The 22,099-nt window shown below is 39.1% G+C and overlaps 1 protein-coding gene across 4 annotated transcripts in view; it reads left to right on the top strand.

Annotated features, from left to right (window-relative positions):
- Positions 1-2,413: 2,413 nt before the first annotated feature.
- Positions 2,414-22,099, top strand: part of CDK15 (cyclin dependent kinase 15) — a 78,182-nt gene continuing 58,496 nt past the window's right edge. Inside the window, exons 1-6 of one of the 4 annotated variants that reach the window (XM_035007370.1) lie at positions 2,414-2,742; positions 3,467-3,616; positions 3,829-3,923; positions 11,431-11,510; positions 20,694-20,788; positions 21,752-21,814. In XM_035007370.1, coding sequence (XP_034863261.1) covers positions 2,614-2,742; positions 3,467-3,616; positions 3,829-3,923; positions 11,431-11,510; positions 20,694-20,788; positions 21,752-21,814 — 612 coding nt within the window. In that variant the 5' untranslated portion in view covers positions 2,414-2,613. Of the gene's footprint in view, positions 2,743-3,147; positions 3,617-3,825; positions 3,924-11,430; positions 11,511-20,693; positions 20,789-21,751; positions 21,815-22,099 lie in introns of those variants that run through there. The other 3 variants (XM_035007367.1, XM_035007368.1, XM_035007369.1) reach the window with 3 other exon arrangements.

The raw sequence follows: 22,099 nt of genomic DNA, 5'->3' as shown, positions 1-22,099 counted from the left end.
CATATCAATATTTCCAAATCAAACTTAAGATAACATGATTTTGGGGTGCCTGGCTAGCTTGGTCAGTAAAGCATGTGACTCTGAATCTCGGGGTTGTGAGTTCAAGCTCCACATCGAGTATAGAGATTACTTAAAAAGAAAAAAATGACATGATTTCTACTTGATTTGTTTGATTTGATATTTATGTCTATTTTTTCTTATGCTGAAAAGTTTAGCTCTGATGACATTATCATAATTATTTATGTTTAATCCTAAAATACACCAATAACAGTTTCAAAGTAATAGTAGCAATATTAGTAAAATTACTGACTACAATTTATTTCTCCTCATTTCTTTGCCACAAAAAACACACAAAAGCATTTTGCTTTCTCCACCTAACAATATATTTTGATGATCACTGCCTGTCATTTTATATAGTTCTCTCTTTTTTTATAGCTGCCTACAACTCCATTGTGTAGATGTTTATTTTTAATGTTTCTGACAAACTTTACATTATTCTTCATATTATTGTCTGTTGAATGCTTGTGATAATTTACATATTCTAGGACAGTTATAATTAAACTATAATTCCTAATAATCTGGCTAAATTTAGACAGAATGCAAATATTGGGAAAAAATGCAAATTCTCAACTAAACATAGTAGTTTGAATTCCCAGTGAGTAAGAAAGGAAAAAGGACTCCAAAAATGTAGGGTGGAAGAATCTAGTCTGAAATTGTCTATAACCTGTAATTTTACTGCTAGTTAGAAAATGGTTATGATTTGTCTTAACACAGATTCCCTGGAAACAGAGCCTGATACAAAAGCTTACATGCTAACACTTAATAATTTTGAGGGTGAGGAGTCACGTGCAATCCCAGGGAAGTAGAAGCAAGGGGAAAGGGAAGTAAAGCAGAGAAGGAGGGAGAGCAAGTGCATGGAGTATGTTTCTGATCTGGCCTCACCTCCCCAACAGCCATGGTTGGTATCAAAATGGTGGACTGCACTCTGTGGGACTTCCTCATTTCTTGATTGTGTTACCTGTCCCTGGCAGGCTTGTGGCCAGGCATGAGGGTCTCTCCTTATCAGTTACTCTATGTGTGGGGGCTCTTTGGTGATGGGGGAGGTAGCAGTAACAGTGGTCACACTTCAAGACAGTGTAGGGGGGGCACCTGGGTGGCTCAGTCGTTAAGCATCTGCCTTCGGCTCAGGTCATGATCCCAGGGTCCTGGGATTGAGCCCCGCATCGGGCTCCCTGCTCCGCGGGAAGCCTGCTTCTCCCTCTCCCATTCCCCCTGCTTGTGTTCTCTCTCTTGCTGTGTCTCTCTCTGTGAAATGGATAAATAAAATCTTAAAAAAAAAAAAAAAGAAGGGACGCCTGGGTGGCTCAGTCGGTTAAGCGTCTGCCTTCGGCTCAGGTCATGATCTCAGGGTCCTGGGATCGAGCCCCACATCCGGCTTCCTGCTCAGTGGGATGTCTGCTTTGCCTTCTGCCTGCCCCTCCCCATGCTTGTGCTCTCTCACTCTCTCTGTCAAATAAATAAAATCTTGAAAAAAATTGTCTCTAATTTAAGTGAATCTTCAAATTGGCCTGTTTTACATCTCTTATGGCAATTTTGAAACAAAACTTCAATACATGTTCATCATTAAATTCTCTGAGAGGGCTTTTTTTTAACTACTGAGGTTCAGATATCAAACACACATAAATATTGTTGTAGTAATTGACATGATTAATTTTTTCCCTTAATGATGCTGATATCGTGTGTGTGTGTGTTTTACATTCTGTCTCACTCTGATTAGTACGTTATAGTGGCCATAATATTAGGAGTGTATGAGAGAAAAAGTTCTGCGCAAAGACTACAAAGTAGCTCAAGCTAGTTCCTTGACATGTCATGCTTAAAACGGTAACCATTAATTACATTTATGTGGCAGGAAGGGACGGGGGAGTGGGAAGAAGAGAGGGAGAGAAGAAGATATTTCAGGCAAACTCTCCTCTCCTCACCATTGGGTAACATCATTACCTGCATGGTAAAAACAACACTGGTGCTCACTAGATCGTTTTTGAATCAATGAATGAATGACTACCCCTCTGGGACTATTAGATACCGTACACTATTGCTTGAAGGCATCTTCCTATTCTATGATTCTGTGGTTTCTTTACTAAAAGTTGGCTAGCTTGCAAATTTATTTTAAAGTCTGAGAAGCAAAATGCTTCCAGATGAAAGGCAGGGAGAAAATACTCCTCAAGCCGTCCACTTTAGCGCCTGGGAAGCCTAATAAATATCATGATCATTTACACACGGATAAGCAATGGAAATTCATCAAAGCTGTGTAAAGTAAGAGCACTAACTTGCGTCTGGAAGAAGAACTTTGTGCCAAAATTGATTCCAGCCAAAATCAGCTGTCCTGTTTTCAGTTGTGCACAGAAGAAAGCAGGCGGCCACCTTTCTGATGTGATTTCTCCCACTGATCAGGAAAAACTGCTGAAGTCACGAGGCTGCTCCACTCAGAGCCCTCATGTGAGTCATACGAAAGCTCTAGCCCTGCTGACCTCTGGCAGAAAGGTTGCGAACGAGGACAGGAGAGGCAGAGGGGAGAGGTTCAAGTGCGGGTTTTCTCCTTGAACCTAGAAGATTATGGGTCAAGAGCTGTGTACGAAGACTCTCCAGCCTGGATGGCGCTGCCATCGCTGTTGGGAGGGAGACGATGCACACAGCTGCCAGAGGACAGTGCCTGAGCCCGAGCCGGCGGAGGCTGCGACCGAGGTATTTGTCTCGCAGGAGGAACATCTTCCTCTGTTGATAAACTAAGGAGTTCAGAGACTCCCTTTCTGAAGCAGGGTCGGATTTTTCTGCGGTAGGTCTAAACCAATAAAAGGAAAATCCTATTAAAGTCACAGAGAATTTATGGCTGTTGTTATCAAATTTGTGGATGTTCTTGTAAACCAAAAGGGAAAAACAATCGTGTGCTTTGGGCTGCACAACACTCAGTTGACTTAAAGTTGAGAAAGTAGTTATTCTCTTGTAATCTCCGAAGTCCTAAATGACAGAGCTGAGCCTCATGAAAGCAAGCTGCAGTATTGGTATGCTATGGATTCAAAATCTTGATGATTAGCTTGTGATTGTTAGCAATGACATATGAGAAAATCATTCCCCAAAAAAGATAAATTAAGAGGACATGAGGAAAAAAAAAAAAAAGGCTGAGTTAAACAGAGAAAAATTGGAAACCATCCATCAAAGAGATTTAGGCTAACCGAAGTGTTTAGGACATATTTTTAAGTGAAGAAAGAATGTAGATTTTCTGCAGTTGATATCATCATGTCTTTTTTAAGGATATGGCTTTCAGGAAAGGACTTGCTTTTTGGGGTGTAGGAGGCTTAGAAAACATCTGAAGAGTGACAATCAGACAAATGAAGAAAAAATAGTTTCTGCCAGCCACTGAGTCTTGACTTTGCATATATTTTATTCCTGTACTTTCCTTTTTCTCTAGCTGACAGACCTAAAAGAAGCATCATGTTCCATGACTTCATTTCACCCCGGGGGACTTCAGGCTGTCCGTGCCCAGAAGTTCAAGAGTAAAAGGCCACAGAGTAACAGTGATTCTTTTCAGGAAGAAGATCTGAGGCAGGGTTTTCAGTGGGTGAGTGAACATCTGATGTGGGTGAAGAAAAATTTAATATGTGCTTGTCTAGGGAGGTTGGCCCTCCCTTCTAGGGCAGTTATGGAGAGGGCCTTTCCAAGTATACTCTGGCAATGCTGTCTAATTTCTCTGGGGGGAAAAAGTCAACCTTAAAAAAAAATTGCTCTTTCTTTCTCTCCCACCTCTCACCCCTCCCCATTCTGCTCAAGCAGAGGAAGAGCCTCCCTTTTGGGGCAGCCTCATCTTACTTGAACTTGGAGAAGCTGGGTGAAGGTTCTTATGCTACAGTTTACAAGGGGATTAGCAGGTGAGTGACTCATAACTGGGAGAGATTCTGCAGATGAGGATCTCACTCCTCTGATTCGAAATTATAGAGCTGGGGGACACAGGGCAGAAGTTCGTGACCAGTGCAAGACACCATAGTCAACAGGGAGAGACGCGATGATTTAAAGAGCCTTGCAAGAAAAACGAACTTCTCTTGCCCTGATTAAAATCAGCCCACTGAAATGTTTATCAGCTTTTCCTCTCTTTTATTCAATTCGAAGTAGAATCTTTCTACTACGAACCCAAGGAACAAGTACTGCTGTTCACAAGTGCAGTCTCTAAAGGGTTTTTCATATCTCTCCCTAAAACACGACGACAGAGGTTTGCAATGACAAACTTGAGTTTGCTCCTTCATTCTTGTTTTACCTTCTTAGAGGAAACTGAAGTTGGTTTCTACAAAGCATGATATATGCAAAAAATGATTAGCCCTGGGGTTTGTATACTTGAAAAATATACAAAATGGCTGGAGAATAAAAATAATGCTAATCCAGAAGGCAAGGGCCCATTTTGGCTAATGAAGTTGTTAAACAAATGTGAATTTCATTGCTTTAGTCAAGATGGGACAGTTGGAGGTTTGATTTCTTTAATTTATGTTACTCCAGTGGAGAAAAATAATGGCTCAACAGTGGTTAAGTGTTCATTTTAAAAATGTAATATAAATACTGCAAGACTATTTATTATTTATCCTAGTAATCATGTTATTATTTTTACATGGTGAAACAGGATTTTAGGGAACTATCATTTTAAATATATTATTTAATTGAATTCCACAAACTATCTTAGGAACTAAGAATATAAAATATTTCCTTCAAAGGACTCACCTGAGTAATAGGGTAAAAAATACATTAGAAATATTTGTTTAGGGGTGCCTGGGTGGCTCAGTCAGTTAAGCGTCTGCCTTCAGCTCAGGTCATGATCTTAGGGTCCTGGGATCGAGCCCCCTGTTGGGCTCTTTGCTCAGCAGGGAGTCTGCTTCTCCCTCTCACTCTCCCTCTGCCCTCTCCCTCTCTCTCTCTCTCAAATAAATAAACAAAATCTTAAAAACAAAAAAGAAATACTTGTTTAAGTGCATAGAAATGTATGTACAAGTATATTCATTGCAGCAAGATTTGTAATAGAGAAAGTAAAAACCTGGTCACCTCACTAATGGAGGACTGGCTAAATAATCACCATGCAGTGAAATAGTGTGCAGCCATCTAAAGTAAGAGGTAGACGTACTGATATGAAAAGATGTCCACTATTTTAAAAGACAAAAGCAAGTTTAGAATAATATATACCCTATATTCTCATTGAAAAAAAATTCCAATGTACCATGCATGTGTAAGTTTATATATGCATAGAGGAGTCTGGAAAAACGCACAAGATTATGAAAAATAGTTATTTCTAGTGGTTGAAACTGTGGTGGGGAAAGAGAGATTACTCAAACTCTTTACTTTATTCCTTACCACAAAGGCATTACATTTATCATTTAAAAATAAGTTTAAAAATGTCACAGAGATAGATGCCAAATAAATTCAACATCAGTTACTAGTTTTTAAAAACTCTGAGCAAAATAGGAATAGAATGATAATTCCTCATGATGTAGGATATTTCAAATCATCAATTCACATACTTTTTTTGTTAAATACTAGAGACATCCCGTTAAGTTAGAGATAGGGTGAGAATGCTCATTATCCTTTACTGTTAAAGATTATCATAAAAATTCTAGTCAATGCAATGACAAAAAAAGACTGATATAATTTTTGTGGATTACAGAATTGCCTCCTCTGAGGGAGGGAAGGGAATCATCTAAGAAACCAGTAGAAGCAGTAAGCTAGAACAGTAAGGTGATCAGTTACAACATTAAAATACACTTATCAAAAGTCATTTTATGTATTAGCAATAACCATTTAATAGAAAATATAGTAAGGGAAGTGACTCTTACAATATCAACAACAAAAATCATTAGTATCAAAAAATGGGCAAAGATTTACTAAGGGATATTAGACCTGAGAAATAGCCAGATGGGCATTCATTCATTCTACTAATATTTATTAAGCACCTACTATGTGCCAGGCACTATTTCAGCCAATAAAGAGTCACTGGAGAACAAAGGAGACAAAATTCTCTACTCTTATGGAGTGTACATACTAGTAAGGGTAAGATAGGCAATAAACAAATTAATGAAAGACTGATTCTGTCAAAGAGTGAAAAAGTGCTTGGGAAAAAAATAAAACAGGGGCACCTTGGTGGCTCAGTCGTTAAGCGTCTGCCTTCGGCTCGGGTCATGGTCCCAGTGTCCTGGGATCGAGTCCCCACATCGGGCTCCCTGCTCAGCGGGAAGCCTGCTTCTCCCTCTCCCACTCCTCCTGCTTGTGTTCCCTCTCTGACTGTGTCTCTCTCTGTCAAATAAATAAATAAAATCTTAAGAATAAATCAATAAATAGGGCACCTGGGTGGCTCAGATGGTTAAGCGTCTGCCTTCGGCTCAGGTCATGATCTCAGGGTCCTGGGATCGAGTCCCGTGTCGGGCTCCCTGCTCCTTGGGAGCCTGCTTCTCCCTCTGCCTCTCTCTCTCTCTGTGTGTCTCTCATGAATAAATAAATAAAATCTTTAATTTTTTTTAAAGATTTTATTTATTTATTTCAGAGAGAGAGAATGAGAGACAGAGAGCATGAGAGGGAGGAGGGTCAGAGGGAGAAGCAGACCCCCCGCCGAGCAGGGAGCCCGATGCGGGACTCGATCCAGGGACTCCGGGATCATGACCTGAGCCGAAGGCAGTCGCTCAACCAACTGAGCCACCCAGGCGCCCTAAATAAAATCTTAAAAAAAAAAAAAAAAAAAGAATAAATCAATAAATAAACCAGTGAAGTGGGATAAGAGCGCCAGGGTGGAGTGGTAGGACTATTTTAAATAGCGTGCTGAGAAGGGAACACTTGAACAGACTCTGACAAAGGTGAGGCGCGAGCCCTGTGCGTGAGCGGTGGGAGAGAGCCTCCTGCAGAGGGAGTAGCAAGTAACAACTCCCTGAGGCAAGACTAGGCCGGACATTGGAGGGGAGGGGAGAAGAGCTGCAGTTGCAGTAGATTAGGTGTCTAAGGTCTGGTGGATTATTCCAGAGACCATTGTAAGTACAGAATATTTGGGTTAGAAAATCTCATAGTGCAAAGATGTCAATGATTCTTTAATTTCAAGTTTTAATATATCATAAATGTGTTGAAAAGCTACAATACTAGTGTAGTATAAGAAAAAATCAGATCAAGGAAATAGTGTAATATAAGAAATAGTGTAGTATAGAAATAGTGTAGTGTAGCATAGTACAAGAAAAGACAGATCAAAGAAATATGATTTTTTTAAGTCCAGAATAGTCACAAACCCAAGTATTAGTAAGATCTAATATATATATAATCATGGTAACCTGTCATATCATCAGGGAAAAGAAGATAGTCCAATAATGAAGCTGGGATGATCATTAGCAACTTGGAAAAAGTAAATACACAATATGAATTCCTAGTAGATTAAAGAGGTAAATGAAAAAGAAAAGATAAGAACTAGAAGAATAGGGACGCCTGGGTGGCTCAGTCGTTAAGCGTCTGCCTTCCGCTCAGGTCATGATCCCATGGTCCTGGGATCGAGCCCTGCATCGGGCTCCTTGCTCAGTGAGGAGCCTGCTTCTCCCTCTCCCTCTGCTGCTCCCCCTGCTTGTGCTCTCTCTCTGACAAATAAATAAATAAAAATCTTAAAAAAAAAAAAAAAAAGAACTGGAAGAATAGGTAAAGGAATTCTATCTAACCTTTGGGCTGGAAAGGTTTGTCTATACATAATACTGAAGTCAGAACCCTTAGGAGAAGATTAGAAGCATCCATGGTGCCCCATCTACACATGTATGTTCTAAGGAGCCCTAGTTCTGAGAGATCTTACTAGATGTTCATTGAAACACTTACCATTGTCAAATCATTGCAGGGAACCCTAAAACAAAAGTAAAAATGTGATTCTTTATTATAAGTGCTCTCAGCATCTTTAAAATGTTAATGTATACCATGACTGTCTAAGAAAGATAAAGAAAATTTTTAAAGCATAAAGCATTTTCTAAACATATTTGACCAAAAAACTGTTTTGGGGATGAGGAGAATGTCACAGAGGTATGCTCTGAGTAAAACATTTTGGAAAATACTGAACTTCATAAAAATTTTAAAGTTCAAAATTTTAAAGACATGTGAAAGTAGACAAAATAAATTGGTAAAAAGTATACACAAAACATTTCAATGAAAAGGTGGGCAAGTAGGCAAATCACAAAAGAACAGAAAAGACCAAAAAACTTAACAAAATTCAGGTCCACAATTAGTTAAAGAAATAGAAATTAAAATATGATAATCCTTTTTAGGCAAATTAAATAGGCAAAAAAAAAAATCCTTTTTTTTGCAAATTAAATAGGCAAAAAACAAACCCCATATTTATGGGGCTATGTCAAAGGGACACAGGAGCCAATTGAAAGGGCTCCCAAAGGATAAAGTTGGAAAATTTGAGTAACAAAATAAACTAATATTGAATTATAACCCAAAGTGTAAAATAAATATCTATGAGTCTACACTGCTATGAATAAATGGCTCAGTAAATTAATAAATGAGAGAGAAGAGACAAATTTCCTGTGCAAAAGAATTTCAAATAATTTATGTAAATAACTGAAGAGGGTGGAGCATAAATCCCCACACCTTAAGTGTGGGTTACTCATGGTAACATTCTTCCAAAAGTACACTGTGGAAAGGGAGTAGGGGAAGAATAATCACAGTGAATAAACCTGACAGACACTACCTCAGCTGGTGAGTAAGGCCAATATCAAAAGTCGTAAATTCTGACAATAGTCTGTACCCTTAATATGATGTGATGAAATGGCACTTTACCTTCTCAAAAACCATAACCGCAGTCTAATCATAAAAAAAAAATTAGAAATGTTCCCATAGAGAGGTATCCTACAAAATTCTTTACCAGTATTCCTCAAAAACTGTCAAGGTCATCAAAAACAAGGAAAGTCTGGGACGCTGTCCTAGCCAAGAGGAGCCTAAAGAGACATGACAACTATATGTAATGTGGTATCTCGATGGGATCCTGAAACGGAGAAAGGACATTAGGTAAAAACTCAAGAAATCCTGATAATATATAAATGTATCAAAGCGACACATTGTACACCTTTAACCTCCAAATGCTGTATGTCGATTACATCTCAATTTCAAAAAAAAAAAGACCAAGATAAATAGATTTCTTAAATGTATACATATCTACTGTGATATCTACTTTAAAAGAGATAAAAAGAAAGCATTTTGAAATCAAATTGGAAAACCATAACAAACTTATAAATGCTGTAGAAAAGGAATGTGTAACAGCAAATACATTTTTTAAACTTAAAAATCCTCTATAATCCATCACTCTAGCACAGCGATTGCACATTCACACAAATTATTTAAAGTTACAAACATGGTATGCTTGCTATTTTGTATTCTATTGTTCATTTTATCATGAATATTTTCTAATTTCTACATGTCTCTGGATTTAAGCTTTTGTCATGAATTCAAAGTATTCTATCATATTGATGTACCACACATTTTTAAATTGTTCTAATGTTGATCATTTCAGCTATTTCTACTTTGTTCTATTATAACATAGTAGAGAATATCTTACATGCATTTGGAATTTTAAAAATCATTATTAAATAAGTCTATTGGGAAAAATTCCTGGGTCTGGTACTTTTATGGCTTTTCCTGTGTATTATCATGTTGCGCTACCCCCAAACTTTACCAATGTACAACGCAACCCATAATAAATAATACAATTTTACTGCAAAAAACTAAAGAATTCTCAATACACTTTAAGCTTTAGTTAATAATAATGTATCCATATTGGTTCATTAATTATAACAAATGTATCATACTAATATATTAACAATGGAAGAAACTGGATGAGGGGTATATGAGAGCTCTCTGTACGATCTTCTCAATTTTTCTGTAAATCTAAAACTGCTCTAAAAAATGAAGAAACACAAGAAAACAAAAAGCCTGCCCAGTGTTGGCAAGAAAGTGCTGGAATGGCCAGTCAGTGGTGTGAACACTCTGTGGCATAATTTGGGAACATGCGTTCAAACAATAAAAACTGGTGCACAGCATACCCTGACTTATCAATTCCAACTCTACCCTAAGAAAAGAATAGGGGCTCTGTGAAAAGATAGCGCGTAAACATGACCATGACTGTATTTTTATAATGGCCCAAAGAAACAATGTAAAAGCATTTGGAGGTGGCTAAGCATAAACACACTGTAGTATATTTATGTGATGAAATATTATCTCATTATTAAATATCACACAGTACAAGAATGAGTAAAAGAGGGAGGGCTGGGTGGCTCAGTTGTTGAGCATCTTCCTTCCGCTCAGGTCATGATCCCAGGGTCCTGGGATCGAGCCCCGCAACGGGCTCCCTGCTCAGCGGGAAGCCTGCTTCTCCCTCTCCCATGCCCCCTGCTTGTGTTCCCTCTCTCACTGTCTCTCTCTGTCAAATAAATAATTAAAATCTTAAAAAAAAAAAAAGAATGAATAAAAGAAAAATTAGATGGAGGAAAAGCAGGTTACTAATAACATGATATGAATCCCACTGTATTAAAAATAATGTATTTAGGGGTGCCTGGGTGGCTCAGTCAGTTGGGCTTCTGCCTTCGGCTCTGGTCATGATCCCAGGGTCCTGGGTTCCAGCCCCACAACAGGCTCCCTGCTCGATGGGGAGTCTGCTTCTCGCTCTCCTTCTGTGCTCTCTCTCGCTCTCTCTCAAATAAATAAATGAAATCTTTAAGAAAAATAATATATTTATCTTCGTATGAAAATCTCGGTTCTCCAGAACTTCACCTACATGGGTGAACAAAATGATGAATAAGGGGAGAGCAGGAGGAGATAAAGAGAGAGAGGTAATAGTAGGGCTGGGCAGATCAGGGGGCACCTAGGAGATGGTTGTAAGAATTTGGCTTTCATTCAGAGTGAAAGGTGAAGATAACAGTGGGTTTTGAGCAGAGAAGTGATTTGTTCTGGCTTTCCCTTAGAAAGGGTGCCCTGGGCTACTCTGTTGAGAGAAGACAGTAGGGGAACAGACATGAGAGTAGGGAAACTGTTAGGAGGTCACGACAACAATTCAGATGGAAAATAAGGATGGCTTAAAGTGCACAAATGGAAATGAAAAGACAAGATACATCGAAATATTATGAGGCTGGATTTGGTGGGGGGAGGGGCAGGGTTCTGTGCTTTGCAGTGTTTTATCACTTTGGTAAAAAGAAAGAAAATATTTTGATATACATACATATGACTTTTTAAAACTGTTTATTTTGAGAACATTGTGGATTCATATGCTGGAATATATTTGGAAGGAAAAGCTGCTTTGGTTACACTTTGTTACACTGTCCTTAGTATAAACAGCTGCTATGAACTGCTGTGAACCATCTCAATAAACGTGTGCCCCCCCCACCCCGACTCTTCTAGGATAAATGGACAACTAGTGGCTCTAAAAGTCATCAGCATGAATGCAGAGGAAGGAGTCCCATTTACAGCTATTCGGGAAGGTAAGAACCAAGAGATCTGTTTTACAAGCCCTCAATTTGGTAAAAAAATACATTGAGTCTATCCATTCGGCATCTGGCTTTTGATATTTCTAGAAGTAATATTATAATTGCAACTGTATTCTTCCTAACGGTTTTCAGAGTATATTTATACTATCATTTTATTATTTATTCTTGAGGAAATTAAGATTTAAAACTATTATATTAGTTGCCCAAGACTATGAACTCGATGTGTGTTCACTAAATGCCCTCTATGTGTTTGGTCCCATGCTAAAGTGCTAAGGCTACCCCAGACAAATCCATATAGAAGAGAAAAAATAACACACCCACACAAATTCTCAGTAAGTAATTTACCTGGAAATCATAAGTTGTTTAGATAGCATTTAAGGAACTCTTTGGGAAGGCATGACTTTTTAATGTCGTCTCTGTATGTTCTCTGTACCTGGGCACTATAGTAAGTAGGTGAGGCATCTGGCATCAGATGGACTCGGGTTTGAATCCTAAATCTACCAATTACTATGGTGTGACCGTGAGTAGACTAGGTTACCTGTTTTAGACCCCATTTATTGCAGAAAGAGGATCATAGTACCTCTTCTATTGAGTTGGTATGAGAATATGTATCTAAAGCACATATCGCATTTTCAGAGTTCAACAAATATTGGCTATTATTATTCCATTCTTGTTTCTTTCCTTTAATGATGTCTTGTTCACTATCAGGATAACTAATAATTTATAGTATAAAAATCAAGAAGGGCGCACCTACCTGGGTGGCTCAGTCGGCTAAGCATCTGACTCTTGATTTTAGCTTGGGTCTTAATCTCAGGGTCTTTCATTCAAGCCCCACGTTTAAAAAAAAAATCAAGAAGGCAATATAGTAAAAACAAATCATCAAAAATACAATTTATTAACCTTTTACATGAGCTGTTTAAAATAAAATCATAGGATTGCTATCCATTTTAGCAAAAACAAACAAACAAATGTCGCTTCCCTTTTTAACTACTTTATCTTCCCCTCTTTATGGAACACATACTATACGCACAGCATCTTGCTGGGCCTTGTTAAGGATGAGAAGAAAAAGCCCTGATCTTTGCTCTGTATTATCTTCAGTTTTAACAGAGCAGATGATTCAAGTTACAAGTGTTAAAATGGAGGTTAAAAAAAAAAAAAAAAGATGCAAACTAAGATGAGAACCAGTGAGTCTCAGTGTGCCTAATGGAGTCAGTAGATTTTGAACCAAGCTTGGAAGGATGGGTTATGCAAAGAGGCATGGAAAAAGCAATTTAGAAAATGAGTTTATAACTGAATTTGATGCCATTTTCAAAAGTCTTTTACAGCCCCTGGGAAATATGTCATTTTGAATTTGAGTAGAGGGGCCAAATGGCTGTCAGGTTAGGTGGGGATTCATCCTGGTAGGATCAGGTGCATTCTGGAGGAAAGCAAGATTTTAAGTGTTTAATATAATGGAAGCTGCATTTACTAATGTACTTATTAGTGGTCCCCATGAACGTATGATCAGATTTAGAAAGAGATGTGTGGATAGGTTGAATAGTATTTCTGAACATAATAGAAATCCCCAGGTCACCAATATAATGGGAGAGTCTCTGGCCCAGCTTCACTGCATTTTCATGGTGTTGCCTTTGTGCATTCGAGTTTGCCTATTACTTCAGACCTGCCACGCTCAGATTTTTGCCCACAGCCAAGTTTTTCAGGTTGACATTTGACTTAGCAATGAAAAATTTTTGCCAGTTTTGCTAACAGATGGCTCTCAGCATGGTTCAGAAAAGCTGGATCTGTATTGTTCTGTATGGTAGATGTTTCTTTTATTGCATATTTACTGAGGAATTGCCTCTCCCTCCCAGGTGTTTGCAATTACATTCAGTATTCAACTGTGGACTTCCTGGGTTTGTTTTATGGACTTACCTTACGTGAACGCTTTGCTTGTATAATATTAAAAACCACAAGAGGATTTTTGACACACTGGAGGTTGTTAGGCATCCACTTTCCAACAACGAATGTTTCTTTTTCCATCACTGAAAAAGCTGGGAGCCCTCGTTAAAGAAGCCCTCTCCCCTCAAGAGGAGATGAGGCCTCATTTGAAAATTCTGGCACTGTCCCATTTTTCCTGTAAGAACTTTAAGGATGTGAGGCTAGGGAGACAGGAGGTTAAATGAGAAGGGATGGAAGGCAAAATAAGAACAGCTGGAGTTCATTAGTTAAAATCCAGGGTCACTAGCTAAAAAGGCAACCGAAAGCCACATGCAGAAACACTGAACAAGTAATGCAGATTTTTTTAAGAAAAGCCTTGAAGCAGGAATTACTTTTCCTGAACAGTTCGGCTGCTCTGATGGGATATCAGCCAAAGAATTACTGAGTAGGATTTTACCACATGGATGGTCTCTCTATATGTAAGTAGAATACATACGGTGGTTCATTAATCTGGTCATTTGGAGAACTATTTGATCTTAACATGTAATATGATGAAATTAGCAACAGTAGGAACAACACTAAGGGAAACGTATCTTAATATATGTGCCAGATACCTCTCATGTGTTACCTCTTTCAATCCTTTTAACAACCTTTGGAGATAGATGCTATTATTATTCCAATGGATAGCCACGATTCAAACCAAATCTCTCCGATTCAAAAATCTGTACACTCTCTATGAATATTCTACAGATAGTCTACAAATATTTATTGAGCACCTACTATGGCTAGGCACTCGGATGGCTGCTGGATACATAGTAGTGCACAAAATAGACACGTTCCCTGCCCTCATTCCTTTGCTAATTAAAAAGATTAGCTGCCTTCATAACAACCTGAAAAAGATCTTCCCTAATTGGCTCTAGAATTATATTTTAACTGTTTAGTTTTACAACTAGGAGAAAATACTTTCATTTGAACAGGTGAATATTTTAAGCTTTTATATAAGAACACATTCCCTAGTTTTACAAAACTGTGTATCATTACCTTATCTTAATAACGTGCATCATTTTAAATATCTTTCAAAAAAAATAGACTTTTGGTTCAAACCCAGGACTTTCAGACCCTCAACATCATTTGTTTAGGAAGCAATCATATAATTAAATTGTTTTGAAGACTAGGCATATGACATAATCTTTTCTCCCCCTACCCCCTCATTATCTTTTTTTTTTTTTTTTAAACACATCAACTCTAGGAGGTAAAGCATGTTATTTTTGTTGTGCGGATGAAGGAATCTGAGCTTCAGGAGGTTAAGTAACTTGTCTGAGGCCTCAAAACTAGTAATCAGAATAGTTAGGTATTAGAATCCATTTTGCTCTCATCCTACTTTATTATGATAAATTTAGAAATCCATAACTCAAGCATTTCTCCTCTAGCAAAAGTAAAAATAAAAATAGAAATCTGTTTTTATGATACATTTTGTATAAATGTTAAGCAAAATGCAGAAGAAATATTTTAAAGGAAATAATATTGTATGTTTGTCAATTCTGATTCTATCCTGTACTTTATAGCACCAGTAATTGCAGTGTTTAAATTAGAAACAGTTTTAGCTGAGGATCTTTTAAGATCATTCTCTAATAGAAAACATTACAAAGTAATTATTCCCAGTCCATACACGAGAAAACTGAACCAAAAATAGACTAAGGAACCTCCCCAAGGTCATACAATGAGGTAGAGGATACGATAAGAACGCTGACTTGCCTGTTACTACAAATAGACTGCGGGAGGCCTGGTTGACAAGAAGTCCTCCATTGAATACAATCAAATCACATCACAGACATAGCATATTTTCATATGCATAGTTACATTTTTATAAAACAAAATGATGTCAGGATGATGATATGGGATCAGATGACAATTGCAAAGAAATCAGATGACTACTCATCTAACATTTGTCTTAGCATTTAACATTATCTAGATTTCTTTTCTTGGAATGAATAACTTGACTCATTTACTTGATTTATGACACCCAGGCCAGAAGAAATGTAACATCAGGAACCACACTCTTTAATTCGATGTCCAGTGGCGGTTGGGGGTGGAAATTGACTCCATTATTAACTCCTACATAAACTCAATTACAACGGTTTGGTCTGCACTAATTTACAAGCACTTACTGAGCACCACATGCCAGGACTACGCTAGCTGCTAGAGATACAGAGACAGGGACGGGGACAGTCCAGACCTTCAAAAGCTTACAGCCAGCCAGCCATTCACTACATGGAGCTGTGCCGTAGGACTTTGAGTGCCAACCTTGCTCTTCCTTGACATCGTCATCTTTTACATAAACTAAAACAGAAAACAGTAGAGTAACAATAAAACGTCATGACCCATTGCACTTGGAAAGCACCGGTTTTCCTAAAACTTTACTAAGCCAAAACCCCAGTGAAATTTAACAAAACCAAGAAACTAAATATTCTCATATCACTGCAAGATGAAAATAATTTTTAAAATTATTAAATATCTTACATATATGAGAATCAAACTAAATGCCATTTAATGTTCAACCAGTTGGTCCTACTATGTTTGGACATTTAAAATAAAGAAAGAAATACTTTGCATTTTTAAAATGAACTGAATAGGGGTGCCTGGGTGGCTCAGTCATTAAGCATCTGCCTTCAGCTCAGGTCATGATCCCAGGATCCTGGGATGGAGCCCCGCATCGGGCTCCCTGCTCCTTGGGAAGCCTGCTTCTCCCTCTCCCACTCCCCCTGCTTGTGCTCCCTCTCTCACTGTGTCTCTCTCTGTCAAATAAATAAATAAAATCTTTAATAAAATAAAATGAATAATGTTCAGCTGTGATCTGATCTTTGGGATTAAGTTGTTTTCTTCAGATTTTCTCTTTGGCTTTCTGAGTGTTCCCATACCAAGTTAATATATGCAGAATCCCTACAACAATGCCTGGCATGTGGTAAATGCTCAATGAGGTATCATCATCATCATCACCATTGCCATGATCACCAAAGTATTTTGGAAGCACTCAAAGAAATTCCATTGTGATTCCACTTGTCTGGAGCTTTAAAGACTCCCCAATTTATCTGTGTGTCTTTTCTTTGAAGAAAAGCAAAGATAGGTATACTTAGAATATGTGAATTAAAAAACAATAATTTTACAGGAATCAGAATGCTCTGATTTTAGGATCTTTCCCCTTCTCAGTCAGCTTTTGTATCCTTCAGCTTGTTAGCCTGCAGAACACACCATATCTTACTGTGAAGTGCATGAGGCAGCCTTGAAACGAGAAGACCTTTTCGTCTTGGGTTTGAGACCTGCACATCTGAGGCTGTAAGCACTTTAGATCCCTTTGGTAGATAGACTGGACAATATATCAATACCATGAGATAAATGCTTTAAGCATCATCTACTCTTTCATGTAAATTGCCTATTATTACTCACCAAAAGTCACAGTGTCCATATAAGTATTTCAGTAGTTCTGGAGTGCTAAAAATGCAGTTGGGTAGACATGGCAATAACACTCACAACATTTATAATGTAATGAGGAAGACAACGAAAGGAAAGTGTCTCTCACAGAAACACCCTATGCCAACCAATTATGGGTATAGAAATATTAGGTGATTAGTGACACTATATAATATTCTATATCACTAGAGATATAGCAATAAGCAAAAAAGACAGAAGTCTCTGCTTAAGGGTGGAGATAGAATATTAACAAATAAACATATAATAGGTTAGGGGTAATAAGTGGTAAGTGCTATGGAGAAGGATAAAAGCAGGGCACAGAGACAGAGGATCATTAGTGTAAGTCATGGGTGAGGAGGCTGCTATTTCATTGAAAAGGGTCATGGAAGCTCAGACTTTATGTGTGTGGTTTGAGCAGAGACCTATAGGAAGCAAGGGAGAAAACATGCAGGGAATGAGATAAAGGGGTTATAAGCAGAGACAAGGACAAGTGTAAGACTCAGGGAGGAAATGTGTTTGGAAGTGTCCAAAGAACAGCTAGAGCCAGGTGAGCAAGGACAGGAGTGTGAGCTGATGAGGGCAAGGAGGGAATGTGGGCTGGACAGGCCATTGTGAGTCCTTTGGGTCTTACTCTGAGTGAGATGAGAGACCACTGGAGAGTTTGGAACCAAGAGAGACTTCCATCTGAGAAGGACCACAGCGGCTGGCTGTTCTGTGCACAACAGACTGCAGGAAGGGAAGGAGGAGGCAGGGAGAGACTAGCTAGAAGGGATGTGCACTGATTCAGTCAAGATAGGAGAATGGCTTGGCCCGGGATGGTAGCAGAGAGTTGGCAAGAAGGGGGGATTTTGCACATGTTTGGAATGTATTGCCAACAGATTGGCTGAATTGGATAAGGGTGTGAGAAAAAGAGTTGAGAGGAGTGTAAAAAGATTTCTGCAAAGAAATTGTGAATTGAAAATAAGACTAATAATATAGATATAAGTGCACAATACAGATTGTAAAACCGACACTTTTTCTACCCCTATAAAATAGAAATTACCAAGAAAACTATATAAAATATTTATACCCACTGTTAGCAGTGAGCCTCATCCTAAGTAGGTAGTGTTCCTTGAGCTTTTTAGCAAATGAGAGTATGAAGCCATCATGATTAAGAAAACATGCCACCATGATTTTAGAAAATAAGCATCACAAGGGGCGCCTGGGTGGCTCAGTCAGTTAAGCATCTGACTTTGGTTTTGGCTCAGGTCATGATTTCAGGGTGGTGAGATCGAGCCCCACTTCGGGCTACACGCTGAGCGGGGTGTCTGCTTGAGATTCTCTCTCTCCCTCTGCCCCTCCCCCCAATATAAATAAATAAATTTTTAAAAGAAAAAAATGAGCATCATGAGTTTTAGTAATATCAAACTTAAGTAAGAATAAAATTGTATTATAAATAAAATATCTTCACAATATTCTTAGCAATTGCAGCTTTACCATATCTGTTAAAATCTAGTTTTGGTGCGTGCTTTGTAATGCCTGAACGCATGCGTGTGTGTGTGTGTGTGTGTGTACAGGGAGAGAAAATGAACATAATTCATAAATAAAAATATACCCAAAAGTCAGCATTCTCAACTGATGGTCAGAGTCATTGTTATAAATATGGAAGGTGCTGAAAACCCTAGCAGGAACATAACAAACAAAATTTAAAGATATTAACCTGGGAATGGGGGTTTACTGGAGTTCAAGATAAAAGGGAGGGGCAAGAAGCTGATGCCTGGGGTATTAATTCTAATTTGCAACCATGTGATGCTTTCCATTTTTCCAAGGGTTCCACGCATAACATCTGATTCCATCCTCATATCAACCCTGTGAAGTCAAGTCAGAAAAGGCCTTATCTCTTTTTCAGTAGGAGTGAATTGAGACTGGGGTTGAGATACTCTCCTGAGCTTGCTGGGATAGAAAGCGACAGGGCCAGGATTCCCATTAGGGCCTCTGGCTCCACAGTCAGTTCTCTGTGAAGACATTCCATAAATATATTTGACAAATTAAGTGCTTACTCTTGGCTGAGTGTTGTGCTAGGTGGTACGGCGGCATCCAAAAGAGAGGGAAAGTCACTCCCTCTATTCCCATGGAGCCTTTGGTCTGGGGCCCCGGACATTAAACAGATGCCTATGAATTCTGTTCACTACACTTACAAAGCAACATGTTTGTAAAAGTGGGATAATAAATTTAGCTCATAAGGATTCAGGGGGCAAAAAGTAAAGTTAGAATATTAGTCATCAGAGCAAAGAAAGGTTAGCGGGTATAATAGGGCTCCTTTGATGACTTGAGGTTCCCAGCTCAAACTGATGGTACGTAAAGAAGGAAATTCACTAGGCCGATAGTTCGGATAACTATGGGCTAGCAGGGCGTGGATGATGTCACCAGGAATCCATGCCTCTCTATCCTCAGCACTGTTTTTCTCTGCCTGAGTTTTAGTCCCAGACAGACTCTCACCAGGTGTTGGTAATCTGGCCAGAGCAGCTTCTGGTGAAATCGACAAAATAGGGTTTGTGCCTGGTCTCTGAACCGATCGCTGGGGCTGAGAGTGCTGTGCTCCGATGGGCCAGGCCTGGGTGACACACTCAGATCCAGGTAAGGGTGGGGTCGGCCCCACCAGAATAGCATGGACTAAGTGTCCCCACTAGAAAGAATAATGGCTATCAGGAGGGCAAAACAACAGAGGATCCTTACAACAGGGCAAGATTCCTGAAAGAAGTAATTTGTTCCAAAATTTGAAGGTAGTATTTCAGTTTGGTTTTGATCTCACGGAATTCTGGGAAAGAGTTGGTGTAGGAGCTTCATGACACGCAAGCATGCCCTGCAGAACACGGATTTGAAGGCTTACACAACTTTCCCTTTCCTGTAAGTCTTAAGGACACTATTCACTCATGCAGGGGTGTCCTGAGCTGAGACTCACCATCTCCTTATTATGCCTTTTCTGGTCTCCACCCTTGTGAAGCTAGAGGGTCTTCCTATCCCTGAAGCCCCCAACGACAGCCTTTCAGACTCCTTCCCAGCCACTCACTGGCCTTTTGCAGTGACTTCTCCCTTTTAAGGTTGACTTTAGTGACCTAATAATAATCTGTTATTAAAGATGCAAGAGACAGTCCTTAGACCTCACTCACACTCCCCTGGGCTCCCCAAGTTTGGCTCTGTCCTGTTTTCAAGTTTGCATTTTCTCCTTTCCACAGAGGTTCGCAATTTTCCCTTTAAGAAATCCTCTCCATCATGTTCCAACAGTTCTTCATCCCATACTCTTGTCCCTGCCTTCCACTAATCACATCCACAGGCCCTGCTGACCCTCTGTGACGCTTTTGAATTTTAGAGAAAGGCCACATGTTGCAAAGTCCTACTCTAGAAGGCAGAACACTCCATTTCCTGCTCCTCCCAGGGCCTTTATCTCTCCAGGCCTCCTCTCCTGTAACTCTGAAATGGAGATAAGATTCCCGATTCCCAGAGGGAAGCATTTGCAAAGTGCTCTGAGTGCTTTGATGAAATTGATTAGATAAATGGAAACTTTTTTTTTTTTTTTTTGCAACTGCTCTAGCCTGTAAGAAAAATAAGTTATATAAATGCAATGACTTGCCATTGGACAAATCATGAAGGTCCTTTGTAATTTCAGATATTATTTCACAAGAGTTTTTTTCCCAGCAACAAAAAACCAGAACGAGTGATTTGAAGTGTTTTAAAAATAAATACTGCTTGATATCTTTAAAGCAGTACTTTCATTATCAATGATTGAATTAACATTTTGTTTAATTTTTCTAGCTTCTCTCTTGAAGGGTTTGAAACATGCCAATATTGTGCTCCTGCATGACATAATCCACACCAAAGAGACTCTGACATTTGTTTTTGAATACATGGTGAGTTGCCCCAGCATTTTATAAAGCATAAGAGAAAAGCCTGGTGCTCATGTAATGAATCTGTTAATATTTTATGGCATGATAAAACTTTCATTACAATGTGGAAAGTGTCATGGAAATTTTCATTATTATGATTACTAGAGACTATTGTTCTTATACTCCTTCTTTGCTCCTGTTTCTTTACCCACTGTATTTGCTGTCTTCCCCCCACCTCACCCCCCCCGCCTTACCAGCAATAATTAAATAAGCACGTTGAGTCTGCCTCCTAAAGAAAACTTTCGTGCTTATTTTTTATCTATTTTTAATCACCATCTGTGCAGAACCCAACATTTTTTCATTGACAATAAAGACATAAATCACAAGGTTTTTAAAAATTGTATCCTAGTTTACTAAATAATAACTCACTTTCATATTTTTGAAAGGAAAAAGCCATTCAAAATATTAGCAGAAAGAAATCCTAAGGCACGTATACTTGACTTGCCTCCAAGGAGAGTGAAAAATGCCTGTATCACTGTGTTCACTGGCAGTCATTTAAAATGAGCATCTTTTTGTGAGGAGAAACAAGCTTCCTTCTTAGGACAGCCATTTAGAAAGACACACTGTGTTTGACCTTGATAGTGAGGTCTCAGGAAACCTGGTTATGTATCTTTTGTAACTTATTCTCAAAAACTCTGAAGTTTGGGGGTGCCTGGGTGGCTCAGTCGGTTAGGCGACTGCCTTCGGCTCAGGTCATGATCCTGGAGTCCCGGGATCGAGTCCCGCATCGGGCTCCCTGCTTGGCGGGGAGTCTGCTTCTCCCTCTGACCCTCCCCACTCTCATGTGCTCTCTCTCTCAAATATATAAATAAAATCTTTAAAAAAAAAACTCTGAAGTTTGTAATACCTCTGACAGTCACATCTGTGGTCTGCTTTAGGACACTGTTCAAGCTCTGCTAATGTCACTCTCTCCACCATTTGGTGTAGCACACAGACCTGGCCCAGTACATGTCTCAGCACCCAGGAGGGCTTCATCCTCACAACGTCAGGGTGAGTACTGTGGGAGTCAGGACTCCTCTCCGGCTTGCCCTCAGCAGAAGAGTTTTGAAACAGACTGTCATTGCAAAGCAAAATCCCATGATACTAAATAAGAAGATGCCTATCATTGATATTCTAGAGAAAAGTTTAAAAAAAAAGTTCCCCCTCGGGGTGCCTGGGTGGCTCAGTCGGTTAAGCATCCAACTCTTGATTTCCACTCCGGTCATGGTCTCACGGTTGTGGGGATTGAGCCCCAAGTCAGGCTCCGCACTCAGCAGGGGAGTCTGCTTGAGATTC

The sequence above is a fragment of the Mirounga leonina genome, unplaced genomic scaffold (genome assembly GCF_011800145.1).
Source record: "Mirounga leonina isolate KUSES-001 unplaced genomic scaffold, KU_Mleo_1.0 Mir_151, whole genome shotgun sequence".
Taxonomy (NCBI): domain Eukaryota; kingdom Metazoa; phylum Chordata; class Mammalia; order Carnivora; family Phocidae; genus Mirounga; species Mirounga leonina.
Note: the sequence above shows the minus strand (reverse complement) of the source record. Positions and strands in the feature narration are given on the sequence as shown.